The sequence below is a fragment of the Haematobia irritans genome, chromosome 3 (genome assembly GCF_050003625.1).
Source record: "Haematobia irritans isolate KBUSLIRL chromosome 3, ASM5000362v1, whole genome shotgun sequence".
NCBI classification, from domain to species: domain Eukaryota; kingdom Metazoa; phylum Arthropoda; class Insecta; order Diptera; family Muscidae; genus Haematobia; species Haematobia irritans.
Window position 1 is genome coordinate 28,648,159 of NC_134399.1, and position 16,308 is coordinate 28,664,466.

At 23.3% G+C, this 16,308-nt stretch overlaps 1 protein-coding gene across 5 annotated transcripts in view; it reads left to right on the forward strand.

The window, feature by feature from the left end:
* Positions 1-16,308, forward strand: part of LOC142228496 (uncharacterized) — a 144,322-nt gene that overhangs the window by 95,534 nt on the left and 32,480 nt on the right. For 3 of the 5 annotated variants that reach the window (XR_012720186.1, XM_075298932.1, XM_075298935.1), the window contains exon 4: positions 234-335. The exons of the other annotated variants lie outside the window; for them this stretch is intronic. Coding sequence is in view for 2 of the 3 variants with exons in the window: in XM_075298932.1 (XP_075155047.1) it covers positions 234-335 (102 nt within the window). In the remaining variant the exon portion in view is untranslated. The remainder of the gene's footprint in view (positions 1-233; positions 336-16,308) is intronic. 5 annotated transcript variants of the gene reach the window in all.

Consider the following 16,308-nt stretch of genomic DNA (forward strand, 5'->3'; position numbering starts at 1 on the left):
ACCCTTATTCAAATGCTGATTTGAAATAGTGCAATCATTAAATATTCTTATATATGTAAATATAAAGAAAAAAACTAAAAAAAGCTTAAAGCTATTACACAAAAAAAATATATTAAAAAAAACGAAAACACTATTACAAAATCCATTTGAATTAAGAAAAGCAAAATATATATTCCTTTTCTTTTCTTTTTCTTTAATTTCGAACATTTTTTGCACAAAATTTTTCCCCCTAGGTGGACTTAGTATCTTGTCCTTTATGTAATAAAACATTTTCAGGGAACTCACCCTTGATCTCACATATACGTAATCATGCAGCTGAAGTGCTAATATTTACAGTAATATGTGCTAAACTTACCTTATACTCTTATTATTATTATTATTAACTAATTAACAAACTAACTAATTTAACTACTAACTTACATATTTTAAGCCACAAAAAAAAAAATAAGAAATAAAACAAGTAACTAAATAAAAACCTATAAAGAGATAAACAAAAATACAAATGAAATTAACAAAGCTTATATAGGTTTTTATTTATGGAACTTTCAAACACTTTCTTTATATTTAATATTGTTTTGCGATAACAGCTGAGATGTGTGGAGTGTATTTATTTAATATAATTATAAATAAACAAAAATTGAAATTGATTGGAATGGTTCTAGGGAAAAAGTAACAAATGTGTGATTAAATAAAAACAAATAATAATGGATTTTAATTTCTTTTGTTGGAAAGAAATTAAAAGGCATAATTTCTAAATGGTAATAGAAGAAAATTTCTTTTGTTGGAAAGAAATTTTATAAAAATCAAAACTTGTATCGAATGTTTGTAACAAAAAATAAATTAAATTAATTCTTATTGAAATCATGATTAATTGAATAACTATAAAAAAAATCTTTGTATATTGTAACAAAAAATAAATAAAAATTAATTTATATTGAAAAATCATGATTAATTGAATAATTATAAAAAATCTTTGTATAAAGTCTATGTAAATAATCTTATACGCTTTTATAGAGCTATATAAAAATTAGAAACCAAACTATTTTAGGGAACACATGTATGAACTGTATGAAATTGTAATTTTTTTTATAATAATGATCTAAAAAAGAATATTTTTTGATTAATTAAAAGAAACCAAGTTAACAGGTTATAATTAGAGCGATCACAAACCGGATATTTTGAAAGTCTTTTTTCTAGCTTTTAAAAACTTGGACGGTTTCCCCAAACCCGTGGGGGGAAACAATTAACCGGCATAACCAGTTCAACCGGTTTTCATAAAAACACGAATTTTTCAAAGAAATTCTAGTTTTATTGTCACTAAAAATCAACGATAATTATTTAAAGTTGGATAATTTATTAAAAGTTGGACACAATTTAATTGAAATGTACGTTATGTCTATTTGGAAGTGCTACACAGAAATTTTTTTCAATTAATAAATTAATTGATACAATAAACTTTTTAATCATGATAAAAAAAATTAAGTTAATTAAGTCAATTATTGAACATTTTTTTAAATGTTCAATTGAAAAATTAAAGTTGGATTAAAAAGTTAATTATAACAGGTTGGCTGATAAGTCCCCGGTCTAACAAATAAAAACACTTTTTTTTTTGTCAAAATTAGTTTTTATTAAAAATTTTGTCAAAATTTTATTTCTATAGAAAATTTTGTCAACATTTTATTTCTATAGAAAATTTTGTCAAAATTTTATTTCTATAGAAAATTTTGTCAAAATTTTATTTCTATAGAAAATTTTGTCAAAATTTTATTTCTATAGAAAATTTTGTTAAAATTTTATCTCTATAGAAAATTTTATTTCTATAGAAAATTTTGTCAAAATTTTATTCCTATAGCACATTTTGTCAAAATTTTATTTCTATAACAAATTTTGTCAAAATGTTATTTCTATAGAAAATTTTGTCAAAATTTTATTTCTATAGAAAATTTTGTTAAAATTTTATTTCTATAGAAAATTTTGTCAAAATTTTATTTCTATAGAAAATTTTGTCAAAATTTTATTTCTATAGAAAATTTTTTAAGAATTTTATTTCTATACAAAATATTGTCACAATTTTATTTCTATAGAAAATTTTGTCAAAATTTTATTTCTATAAATAATTTTGTAAGAATTTTATTTCTATAGAAAATTTTGTTAAAATTTTATTTCTATAGAAAATTTTGTCAAAATTTTATTTCTATAGAAAATTTTGTCAAAATTTTATTTCTATAGAACATTTTGTCAAAATGTTATTTCTATAGTAAATTTTGTCAAAATTTTATTTCTATAGAAAATTTTGTCAAAATTTTATTTCTATAGAAAATTTTGTCAAAATTTTATTTCTATAGAAAATTTTGTCAAAATTTTATTTCTATAGAAAATTTTGTTAAAATTTTATTTCTATAGAAAATTTTATCAAAATTTTATTTCTATAAAAAATTTTGTTAAAATTTTATTTCTATAGAAAATTTTGTCAAAATTTTATTTCTATAGAAAATTTTATCTAAATTTTATTTCTATAGAAAATTTTGTCACAATTTTATTTCTATAGAAAATTCTGTCAAAATTTTATTTCTATAGAAAATTTTGTCAAAATTTTATTTCTATAGAAAATTTTGTCAAAATTTTATTTCTATAGAAAATTTTGTCAAAATTTTATTTCTATAGAAAATTTTGTCAAAATTTTATTTCTATAGAAAATTTTGTCAAAATTTTATTTCTATAGAAAATTTTGTTAAAATTTTATTTCTATAGAAAATTTTGTCAAAATTTTATTTCTATAGAAAATTTTGACAAAATTTTATTTCTATAGAAAATTTTGTCAAAATTTTATTTCTATAGAAAATTCTGTCAAAATTTTATTTCTATAGAAAATTTTGTCAAAATTTTATTTCTATAGAAAATTTTGTCAAAATTTTATTTCTATAGAAAATTTTGTCAAAATTTTATTTCTATAACAAATTTTGTCAAAATGTTATTTCTATAGAAAATTTTATCAAAATTTTATTTCTATAGAAAATTTTGTTAAAATTTTATTTCTATAGAAAATTTTATTTCTATAGAAAATTTTGTCACAATTTTATTTCTATAGAAAATTCTGTCAAAATTTTATTTCTTTAGTAAATTTTGTCAAAATTTTATTTCTATAGAAAATTTTGTCAAAATTTTATTTCTATAGAAAATTTTGTCAAAATTTTATTTCTATAGAAAATTTTGTCAAAATTTTATTTCTATAGAAAATTTTGTCAAAATTTTATTTCTATAGAAAATTTTGTCAAAATTTTATTTCTATGGAAAATTTTGTCAAAATTTTATTTCTATAGAAAAATTTGTCAAAATTTTATTTCTTTAGTAGATTTTGTCAAAATGTTATTTCTAAAGAAAATTCTGTCAAAATTTTATTTCTATAGAAAATTTTGTAAACATTTTATTTCTTTAGTAGATTTTGTCAAAATTTTATTTCTAAAGAAATTTTTGTCAAAATTATAATTCTATTAAAAATTTTGCCAAAATTTTATTTCTATAGAAAATTTTGTCAAAATTTGATTTCTATATAAAATTGTTTTTTTTTTATTTAGTTAAGCGTATACAAGTTGCTTAAATGTTTACTACAACTAGTCTCAAAAATTTTATAAATGTGACTAACTAGTAGCTTTGATATTGATAATTATAACATATCAACTTTTTAATTCAACTCGGGAAGACGTAAGTCAATTAAAAAAAATGATGGAAATTTTTTTTAACTAAAAATTTATTTCAAACAATCAATTTTTCAATCGAACTAACAACACTAAATAGTTACAAAAGTAATTTAAAATAGCTAAGTTTTTAATGAAAAAATTAATTACATTTCGCAATTAAATGTTTAATTGAATTAATTAAAAAATTAATTGAAATTCACAAATGAAATCAATTAAGTTTTTAAATGTCCAATTAAAACTGTGATTGATACTATAATTTTGGTGATCATAGACATTTCAATTAAAAAATTAATTGGATCAATTAATTTCGTGATTGAATCAGGATTTTTTTGTGTGTCTACCTAGATGTATGTGCGTAAATTTGGCATTAAATTTGCAATTTTACAATGAAAATATAAAAAGGGGCGTTGAGGCCTTGAAAACGCCGGCTTGTCTAAAATGGGATTTTAACGAAAATCGAGAATCGGTGTAAGAAGATAAACAGGTATACCGGGTTTTATCTACCGGTTTTGATCACTCCACAGAAAAAAATTTACGAAAATTTTTCCAATTAAAATCTTAATTGAGTTTTAAAAAATATTCAATTAAAAATGTAATTGATTCAACAAATTTTTTAATTGAAATAAAAATCAATCACACATATTATTAGTATCAATTAAGTTTTACTTTGGATCAATTAATTTTTTAATTGACTTTCAATTAATTTTTTAATTGATACTATCATTTCTATGATTGAAGACATTTCAATTAAAAAATTAATTGGATCAAGCAATTTCGTGATTGAATCAGAAAAATATTTTTTGTGTGTCTAATTATAATAATTATTTTAATTTGTTTTACTTAAATTTTTTATTTTAGCCGAATTTTCATACCCTCCACCATAGGATGGGGGTATATTAACCTTGTCATTCCGCTTGTAACACATCGAAATATTGCTCTAAGACCCCATAGAGTATATATATTCTGGGTTGTGATGAAATTCTGAGTCGATCTGAGCATGTCCGTCCGTCCGCCCGTCCGTCTGTTGAAATCACGCTAACTTCCGAACGAGACAAGCTATCGACTTGAAATTTGGCACAAGTCGTTGTTATTGATGTAGGTCGGATGATATTGCAAATGGGCCATATTGGACCACTTATACGTATAGCCCCCATATAAACCGACCCTCAGATTTGGCTTGCGGAGTCTCTTAGAGAAGAAAATTTCATAAGATCCGGTTGAAATTTGGTACATGGTGTTAGTATATGGTCTCTAACAACCATGCATAAAATTGGTCCATATCGGTCTATAATTATATATAGCTCTCATATAAACCGATCCCCAGATTTGACCTCTGGAACCTTTTGGAGGAGCAAAATTCATCCGATTTGGCTGAAATTAAGTACATTCCCAGCAAAAAAAAAAGCGTCGCCAAAAAAGTAATGAAAATGTTCTTTTTAGATCCGGAAATGGTGCAAAATTGACGCAGAAGCGATGAATTTAACATGGGCTTGTCATAGCACGGATGTCCTCTATTTCCACAGCCGTTGCACTGAATTTGCATCACTTCTTTAGGTGTGATCCAAATTCAATGGATGTAAATTAAAAAATTCTGTGTTATTCTGTCAAATAAATAATTTTTATAACTTTTTATAATCTTTAATGGATTCTCTAACGCTTGTCGGAAACGTTTGACCTCAAATATTTTCAAAAATTCACAATTTTTTCAGAATGGATTTTGCAAATTTTTCATCAATATTTGAATAATTTATACCATTTTATTAATTCTTACTCTGTTTTTAACGTATTTGAAACAAAAAAAGTTAAAATTACCCCTTATAAGTATGAAAAACCCGAGTCATAAAAAATTATTTAAAAGAACTTCCTCGGTAGTTAAAATAAAGAACATCATTGGGACTGCATCTTCTGGAAGTGCTATTAAAGTTGTGCCTTTGAAAGAACTTCCAAAATTTTTTGCTAGGTTGCGCTAACAACCATACCAAAATTGGTCCATATCGGTCTATAGTTATATATAGCCGATCCCCAATTAAACAAAACTTGGTCCATATCGGTTCATAACCAAGGTTGCCACTCGAGCCAAAAAAAAATTACCAAAATTTTATTTCCATAGAAAATTTTGTCACAATTTTATTTCCATAGAAAATTTTGTCAAAATTTTAGTACGATGGAAAATTTTGTCAAAATTTTATTTCTATAAAAAATTTTATAAAAAATTTATTTCCATAGAAAATTTTGTCAAAAATTTATTTCTATAGAAAATATTGTCAACATTTTATTTCTATACAAAATTTTGCCAAAAAATTTATTTTTATAGAAAATTTTGTCAAAATTTTATTTCTATAAAAATTTTGTCTAAATTTTATTTCTATATAAAATTTTGTCAAAATTTTATTTCTATAGAAAATTTTGTCAAAATTTTATTTCTATAAAAAATTTGTTTAAATTTTATTTCTATAGAAAATTTTATCCAAATTCTATTTCTATAAAAAATTTTGTCAAAATTTTATTTCTATATAAAATTTTGTCAAAATTTTATTTCTATAAAAAATGTTGTCTAAATTTTATTTCTATAAAAAATTTTGTCTAAATTTTATTTCTATATAAAATTTTGTCAATATTTTATTTCTATAGAAAATTTTGTCAAAATGTTATTTCTATTGAAAATTTTATCCAAATTTTATTTCTTTAAAAAATTTTGTCTAAATTTTGTTTCTATAAAAAATTTTGTCAAAATTTTATTTCTATAGAAAATGTTGCCAAAATTTTATTTCTATAGAAAATTTTGTCAAAATTTTATTTCTATAGAAAATTTTGTCAAAATTTTATTTCTGTAGAAAATTTTGTTAAAATTTTATTTCTATAAAAAATTTTGTCTAAATTTTATTTCTATATAAAATTTTGTCAAAATTTTATTTCTATAAAAAATGTAGTTTTAATTTTATTGCTATAAAAATTTTTCTATATAAAATTTTGTCAAAATTTTATTTCTATATAAAATTTTGTCAAAATTTTATTTCTATAGAAAATTTTGTCAAAATTTTATTTCTGTAGAAAATTTTGTCAACATTTTATTTCTAAAGGAAATTTTGTCAAAATTGTATTTCTATAGAAAATGTTGCCAAAATTTTATTTGTATAGAAAAATTTATCGAAATTTTATTTCTAAAAAAAATTTTGTCAATATTTTATTTCTATAGAAAATTTTGTCAAAATTTTATTTCTATAGAAATTTTTGTCAAAATTTTATTTCTATAGAAAATTTTGTCAAAATTTTATTTCTGTAGAAAATTTTGTCAAAATTTTATTTCTATAGAAAATTTTGTCAAAATTTTATTTCTACAAAAAATTTTGTCTAAATTTTATTTCTATAAAAAATTTTGTCTAAATTTTATCTCTATAAAAAATTTTGTCTAAATTTTATTTTTATATAAAATTTTGTCAAAATTTAATTTCTATAAAAAATGTAGTTTAAATTTTATTGCTATAAAAAAATTTGTCAAAATTTTATTTCTATAGAAAATTTTGTCAAAATTTTATTTCTGTAGAAAATTTTGTCAACATTTTATTTCTAAAGGAAATTTTGTCAAAATTTTATTTCTATAGAAAATGTTGCCAAAATTTTATTTGTATAGACAATTTTATCGAAATTTTATTTCTAAAAAAAATTTTGTCAAAATTTTATTTTTATAGAAAATTTTGTCAAAATTTTATTTCTATAGAAATTTTTGTCAAAATTTTATTTCTATAGAAAATTTTGTCAAAATTTTATTTCTGTAGAAAATTTTGTCAAAATTTTATTTCTATAGAAAATTTTGTCAAAATTTTATTTCTATAGAAAATTTTATCCAAATTTTATTTCTATAGAAAATTTTGTCAAAATTTTATTTCTATAAAAAATTTTGTCTAAATTTTATTTCTACATAAAATTTTGTCAAAATTTTATTTCTATAGAAAATTTTGTCAAAATTTTATTTCTATAGAAAATTTTGTCAAAATTTTATTTCTATAGAAAATGTTGCCAAAATTTCAATTCAAATTTCAGAAAATTGAAAAAAATTAGAACGTTTTCGATTTTTTTACTTTATTTTATTTTTTTTTATTTTAATTAATTTATTCTATTCTTTATTTTATTTCAATTCCATATAATTCAATATAGTATAATTCAACCTAATTTAATCTCTTTTAAAATCTATATTCGCACGAATGTGTGCATACCCCTCACATACAGAAAAAAATTTTTCACAAAAATTTTTCCAATTAAAGTCTTAATTGAGTTTTAAAAAAATATTCAATTAAAAATTTAATTGATTAAACAAATTATTTAAAAATTAATAGTTTCAATTAATTTTTTAATTGGATGAATTAGTTTTTAATTGACTTTCAATTAATATTTCAATTGGATCAATTAATTTTTTAACTGACTTTAAGTTATTTTTTTTTCATTTCTCTGAGTGAAGACATTTCAATTAAAAAATTAATTGGATCAATTAATTTCGTGAGTGAATCAAAAAAATCTGTTTTGTGTGCATATGCAATGCAAGGGTTCGTTTATTAACCTCCCAAAGCAAGTATTTTATTTGTTGTCATCTCAAAAAAATTGTTTCGTATATGAACATCCCAAACAGTTTTTTTTATTGAATAAAGATCTGCTACTTCCAAGTAGACAGTATTAGAGAAGTCAATTTATTTTATTTTAATTTTGTCCTCGTTGTGTAAGATTTTTATCATTTATTTTATTTTAATTCTTAAAAAAAAAAAAAAAAAAAACAAAACAAAAATAATAAATAAATAAAAATCAAATTTACAATAAATACAGTTCATATACAAAACCATTCCAATCTTGCATAATGCATGTTTGTATAAGTAAAAATAGACTAAGATTGAGTATACAGTAGAAATAGTACTTAAAAACGCTAAGATTTATAAAGGCAAATAATTTTGGTTATTTTGCCTTTAATGGCAAATAATACGTTGGCGGTTTGTTTGATTAATGACTCAAAAATTTTCTTTAATAAAAACAAAATAAATAAAATAATAATATTATAAACTGATCGACTTAGCGGTTATATCTGTTATAATTTTTAATTATAATAAAGATTAAAATTAAATATATATTTAATATATATTTTTTATATATTTTATTTAATATATATTTAAATATATATATATTTTTTAAATTAATAATATATTTAAATAATTTTATATTAATCCGAAAATCGTAAACATAATCTTTGATAACAATTTTTAAAAATTTGCGAATTTTATTACCAATTGGTGCTGGATGCTACAAACCCGCCATAGTATTATTATAAAATAAATTTTATTTAATTTTTTTATTTTATAAAATCATATTCTAAGTAAAAAAAAACTTGCATATAACAGAGTATACATTTTACTAAGTAATTGTTAAGTGTTTAAAAGTATCAGATTAATCCTTGATAATAGTACAATATCTAGTGTGCGACCTCAGGAGATGCTCGATGTTTTTGATAAAAACGAAAATTCAAAACGCTCTCCCAGTCGAACCTAGACGCGAATTTCTAGGAATTCGTCTTTAGTCTTAGTAGTTGTGTATTGTGATTAATGTTGAGATAAAAGAAGGTTGAGTATAAAAGAAAAAAAGTTAGGGACCGACCCCCCACCGCCCCCCTGCCCTGCCTCACCGCCTCAAGACCACAATCTTCGAAAATCGTCCTTTGCATAAACCAAATGTTGAATGATGTGGACCTAAACTGTGGAATTAAAGTGTGGAGTTCCCTCGCGAAATAAAAGCTTCTTCAGATTGCCTAGGATCATCCAGAACATCATGTATACCCCCATTCCCCCTTCAGTCATCTAAGAATTAAAGAAAGCCCTCAATGAATCGTCCTTTATGTTTAGATGGATGAAGGTTACGATGCAGTCTCAGGTACGTAGCGTTGTAATTGTATTTGTTTGGGGAATTTTTATCCAGTAATTATCATTGTTTTGCTTCTATTTTCAGAGATATCAAGAATTTTGCATTCATTTCAGACTAAACCAAAAAAAAGAAGAAACAAGTGGAAATTTTGCTAACTAACTAAGGAAAAGTATCAAAGGCTTTAGTAACAAGAGTTTCTAAGAAAATGAAACTCATGTCATTAAACAAACGGGGGAATACAGAATGTAATTAATACAAATGTCAACAAATTTTATTTTATTTTATTTTTATTAAAAAAAAAAAAATTTCTCCAAATTTTGGTTTACATCCAATGATTGTGTATTATTATCTCTTTTTTCTCTCTTTCTCTCTCTCCTTCTTAATTATATGCTCTATGTGTATAACATTTTTTGTCTATGCTAATTTTTTTAGTCTATAGGCAATAAAACAGGAGACTTAAGCTTAAGCTCGGCAAGGACATGTGGTTCCCAGCTCTTCAAACACAAAGAAATTAAAACCTGATCAGGAAACCAACAAAAAAATATCTAATCTAATTCCCCCCAAAAAAACACAAACTTTTTAGAGATCTCTAACAAAAAAGTACTGTATACAATTTTATTTATTAGAATTTTCTTGTTTTTTGAAAATGATGGTTTTTATAACAAAAAAAAAAAAAACAACAAATGGTATTGTATACTCACTATGGGAGTGTTGGCTCCAAAAATAATTTTTTTTTTTTTTATTAGAAAAAAAACGTTTGATCGATCGAACATTATTATTTTGTATCAATTATAATTAACAAACCAACTATAAATAGACAATAAATACAAAATAACACAATTATAACAGTATAACAGTATAACAGTTTAACATAATAACATCTAACACCCTAACACAACTCTTTTTTATTGACAATACCTAATTATATACTCCTTATAGATAAGTTATAGATTATAAATTATAAAATATTAAAAAGAAAATTAAATTATAAACTCGAGTCCTAAATGAAAAAGATGTCAAAATTCATATATTTTGGATCATGATTACGTACAAAATTTAATCAAAATTTATCTAACTTAAAATTTTTGGAAAAAAATATTTACACAAAAATGAAAGAAATAATAGAAAAAGAAAAGATTTTTATAGATGAAAAAAAAAAAACAAAATTAAAAGGCTTTAGAATTCGAAAAGATTTATTAAGACAAAAAATTTATAATTATTTTTTAAAAAATTATAAGTACCTAAAAAGGATTTTATTTTATTTTTATTATTTAGTATAGTTTATATATATATTTTTTAATTATACATAAAACCAATTTTTTGCGAGACGAAATTTTATACCATTAAAATTTCCTAGGGTTCTTAAAGTTCTTTTTTTTTCAAGCTCAAAAAAAATTTTGAGGACAAACGTTAGCTATTATTTACAAAAAGGAATTCCGTTGGTCTTATAATGGAAATTAAATTTATTTATATTAAGTTTACGACTACGTTTCGTTGAAAATATGTTTCCTTAGTGCTACACTACTTTTCCCCCATTTTCGCGCCATTCCGATGTTATTGTTACTGCATAATATTGTGAGGGATTCTATATGCAAAACCTAGGAAAAAGTCTTTAACCAATTGCAATTGATTTCCAGAAAATCGATTTTCTACAAATTCCCTAATTCTATAAAATTGTTAGCTAAATTTTATAATATGGCACCTACTTCTTATAACTGTATCCAAAAAGATAAATTTTCGACTTTTTTTTGCCAAAAATGTCTTTAGTCTCCTTTTTGCAAAATTGAGCCAAATCGAAATTTCATTCTCTTGGGCTATGTTACCTACAAAATTATTTGGTAATGAGAGTTTTTCCTGGGTAATAAAAACAGTTTAGTTAATAAACTACTTACTACGAGAGTTTATACCATACCCACTGCAATACCGTATGCATGGAAATAATGACTTTCGTTTACCATATATCAGATTTTTACGAGAACTGTAGCTACCAATTTTGAAAAATTAAAATTTCATTAAAATTTTAATTGGAACCATAATTAACAGACTGATGTTTTTATCACAAATATGATAGTTTTATAGTTTTTAAAATTAAATTTTGACAAAAAATTTCCTATAGAAATAAAATTTTGACAAAATTGTCTATAGAAATAAAATTTTTACAAAATTTTCTATAGGAATAAAATTTTGACAAAATTTTCTATAGAAATAAAATTTAGACAAAATTTTCTATAGAAATAAAATTTGGACAAAATTTTCTTTAGAAATAAAATTTTGACAAAATTTTCTATAGAAATAAAATTTGGATAAAATTTTCTATAGAAATAAAATTTGGATAAAATTTTCTATAGGAATAAAATTTGTACAAAATTTTCTATAGATCTAAAATTTTGACAACATTTTGTATAGAAATACAATTTTGTGAAAAGTTTCTATAGAAATAAACTTTTGACAAAATTTCCTATAGATATAAAATTTTGACAAAATTTTCTATAGAACTAAAATTTTGGTAAAATTTCCTATAGATATAAAATTTTGACAAAATTTTCTATAGAAATAAAATTTTGACAAAATTTTCTATAGAAATAAAATTTTGGTAAAATTTTCTAAAGAAATAAAATTTTGGCAAAATTTTCTATAGTAATAAAATTTTGACAAAATTTTCTACAGAAATAAAATTTTGACAAAATTTTCTATAGAAATAAAATTTTGGCAAAAATTTCTATAGAAATAAAATTTTGGCAAAATTTTCTATAGAAATAAAATTTTGACAAAATTTTCTATAGAAATAAAATTTTGACAAAATTTTCTATAGAAATAAAATTTTGTTTTGTTTTGTTATTGTTGGTTTTGTTCTTTAAGCATTGTTGTTGTTTTTTATTTCAGCTTAAAACCATACATTGACTAAACTACAAGAGTAGCTTAACCAACAGAGGAAAAGAATGTTTGTCAAATTTATTTGGGCAAAGCCCTATAGACTGCAAGATGGTTGGATGGACGCACGTTTCGGAATTACCACATTCCTCATCAGCATCCTCTACTTGCAGCAAAACTATCAACCAATTATCAGAATAAATTCAGGCAGTTTATTAAACCCAACAAAAACCACACTTGAACCCTCCGAAAAAAGGTTTTACATTGATAGCCGGCTTATGCCGAAATAAATTCGAAACAAACATATCTCTTTTCCTATGCCACTGTCAAATCATCGATTTGAATTCACATGGCTGGGTTTATTTTGAGCGTGCCTCCTCTTCTTTTTCCATTTGTTTTGTTTTGTTATTGTTGGTTTTGTTCTTTAAGCATTGTTGTTGTTTTTTATTTCAGCTTAAAACCATACATTGACTAAACTACAAGAGTAGCTTAACCAACAGAGGAAAAGAATGTTTGTCAAATTTAAATTAAAATTAAAATTTTGACAAAATTTTCTATAGAAATAAAATTTTGACAAAATTTTCTATAGAAATAAAATTTTGACAAAATTTTCTATAGAAATAAAATTTTGGCAAAAATTTCTATAGAAATAAATTTTGACAAAATTTTCTATAGAAATAAAATTTTGACAAAATTTTCTATAGAAATAAAATTTTGACAAAATTTTCTATAGAAATAAAATTTTGGCAACATTTTCTATAGAAATAAAATTTTGACAAAATTTTTTATAGAAATAAAATTTGGATAAAATTTTCTATAGAAATAAAATTTTGACATAATTTTTTATAGAAATAAAATTTGGACAAAATTTTCTATAGAAATAAAATTTGGACAAAATTTTCTATAGAAATAAAATTTTGGTAAAATTTCCTATAGAAATAAAATTTTTACAAAATTTTCTATAGAAATAAAATTTTGACAAAATTGTCTAAGAAATAAAATTTTGACAAAATTATCTATAAAATAAAAATTCTTCTATAGAAATAAAATTTTAACAAAATTTTCTATAGAAATAAAATTCTGACTAAATTTTCTATAGAAATAGAATTTTGACAACAGTTTGTATAGAAATTCAAATTTGTGAAAAGTTTCTATAGAAATAACATTTTGAGAACATTTTCTTTAGAAATAACGTTTTGAGAATATTTTCTATAGTTCTAAAATTTTGAAAACAATTCTTTAGAAATTAAATTTTGCAAAAATTTTCTATAGATATAAAATTCTCATAAAACTAAAATTTTGACAAAATTATCTATAGAAATAAAATTTTAAGAAAATTTTCCATAGAACTAAAATTTTGACAATATTTCCTAAAGAAATAATTTTTTAAACAAACTTTCCTAAAGAAATAAAAGTTTGACAAAATTTTCTATAGAAGTAAAATTTTGACAAAATTTTGTATAGAAATGAAATTTTGACAAAATTTTGTATAGAAATGAAATTTTGACAAAATTTTCTATATAAATAAAATTTTGACAAAATTTTCTACAGAAATAAAATTTTGACAACATTTTGTATAGAAATACAATTTTGTGAAAAGTTTCTATAGAAATAACATTTTGAGAACATTTTCGTTAGAAATAACGTTTTGAGAAAAATTTCTATAGTTCTACAATTTTGACAAAATTAAATAAAGAAATCATTTTTTAAACAAAAGAAATCATTTTTTAAACAAAAGAAATCATTTTTTAAACAAAATTTCCTAAAGAAATAAGATTGTCACAAAATTTTCTATTGAAATAAAATTTTGAAAAAATTCTTTAGAAATTAAATTTTGCAAAAATTTTCTGTAGAAATAAAATTCCCATAAAACTAAAATTTTGACAAAATTATATATAGAAATAAACTTTTAACAAAATTTTCTATAGAAAAAAAATTTTGACAACATTTCATAAAGAAATAATTTTTTAAACAAACTTTCCTAAAGAAATAAAATTTTGACAAAATTTTCTATAGAAATAAAATTTTGAGAAAATTTTCTATAGAAATAAACTTTTGACAAAATGTTCTACAGAAATAAAGTTTTGAAAAAACTTTCTATAGAAATAAATTTTTGACAAAATTTTCTATAGAAATAAAATGTTGACAAAATTTTCTATCGAAATAAAACTGTGACAAAATTTTCTATCGAAATAAAATTTTGACAAAATTTTCTATCGAAATAAAATTTTGACAAAATTTTCTATCGAAATAAAATCTTGACAAAATTTTCTATAGAAATAAATTTTGACAAAATTTTTTGGCTCGAGTGGCAACCATGGTTATGAACCGATATGGGCCAGTATGATATGATTGGGGATCGGCTATGTATAACAATAGACAGATATGGACCAATTTTGCCATGGTTGTTAGCGCAATGTACCAAATTTCGACCGAATCGGATGAATTTTGCTCCTCCAAGAAGTTCCGGAGGTCAAATCTGGGGATCGATTTATATGGGGGCTATATACAATTATGGACCTATATGGTCCTATTTTTGCATGGTTGATAGACACCATATACTAATACCACGTACCAAATTTCAACCGGATCAGATGAATTTTGCTCCTCCAAGAGGCTCCGGAAGTCAAATCTGCACGCAGAGAAGGAATATGATCACCTCAAACATGTTTCAAGAGCAAAATGTTATTTTTGTATGGTGACCATGTAACATGTTTGTCACTAAAATGTTATTTTCTCGTCAAATATAACCTGCTTGCCGAGATCAGATACATGATTTCCGAGAAAATAACATGGTTGCGAAAACCATGTTACATGGTCACCACCCAAAAATAACATTTTGCTCTTAAAACATGTTTGAGTTGATCATATTCCTTCTCTGGGTGTGAGGATCGGTTTATATGAGGGCTATAAATGGCTAGGTTAGGTTAGGTGGCAGCCCTATGTATCAGGCTCACTTAGACTATTCAGACCATTGCGATACCATTGCGATACCACATTGGTGAACTTCTCTCTTATCACTGAGTGCTGTCCGATTCCATGTTAAGCTCAATGACAGGGGACCTCCTTTTTATAGTTGGGTCCGAAGGGCGTTCCACATTGCAGTGAAACCACTTAGAGAAGCTTTGAAACCCTCAGAAATGTTACCAGCGTTACTGAGGTGGGATAATCCACCGCTGAAAAACTTTTTGGTGTTCGGTCGAAGCAGGAATCTAACGCACGACCTTAGGTATGTAAGGCGGATATGCTACCCATTGCACCACGGGGCCATATATACTTATAGACCGATATGGACAAACTTTTGCATGGTTGTTAGACACCACGTACCAAGTTTCAACCGGATCGAATGAAATTTGCTTCTCTTTGAGGCTGCGCAAGCCAAATCTGGGGATCGGTTTATATGGGGGCTATACGTATAAGTGGTCCAATATGGCCCATTTGCAATACCATCCGACCTACATCAATAACAACTACTTGTGCCAAGTTTCAAGTCGATAGCTTATTTCCTTCGGAAATAGCGTGATTTCAACAGACGGACGGATATGCTTAGATCGACTCAAAATTTCATCACGGCCCAGAATATATATACTTTATAGGGTATTATAACAATATTTCGATGTGTTACAAACGGAATGACAAAGTTAATATACCCCCATCCTATGGTGGAGGGTATAAAAAGATTTCCGCTACCGTGACTCGAACTGTGTTGAGTTGCCATTTTTGGTAAACTTTTTACCACATTTATTTTTAAATGAATTGGTATTATGACCGTCTTAGCTCCTTCGACGGTAATGTTGCTACCGATACTCTCAAACTTATCATAGAAATATTTCCCTCATAT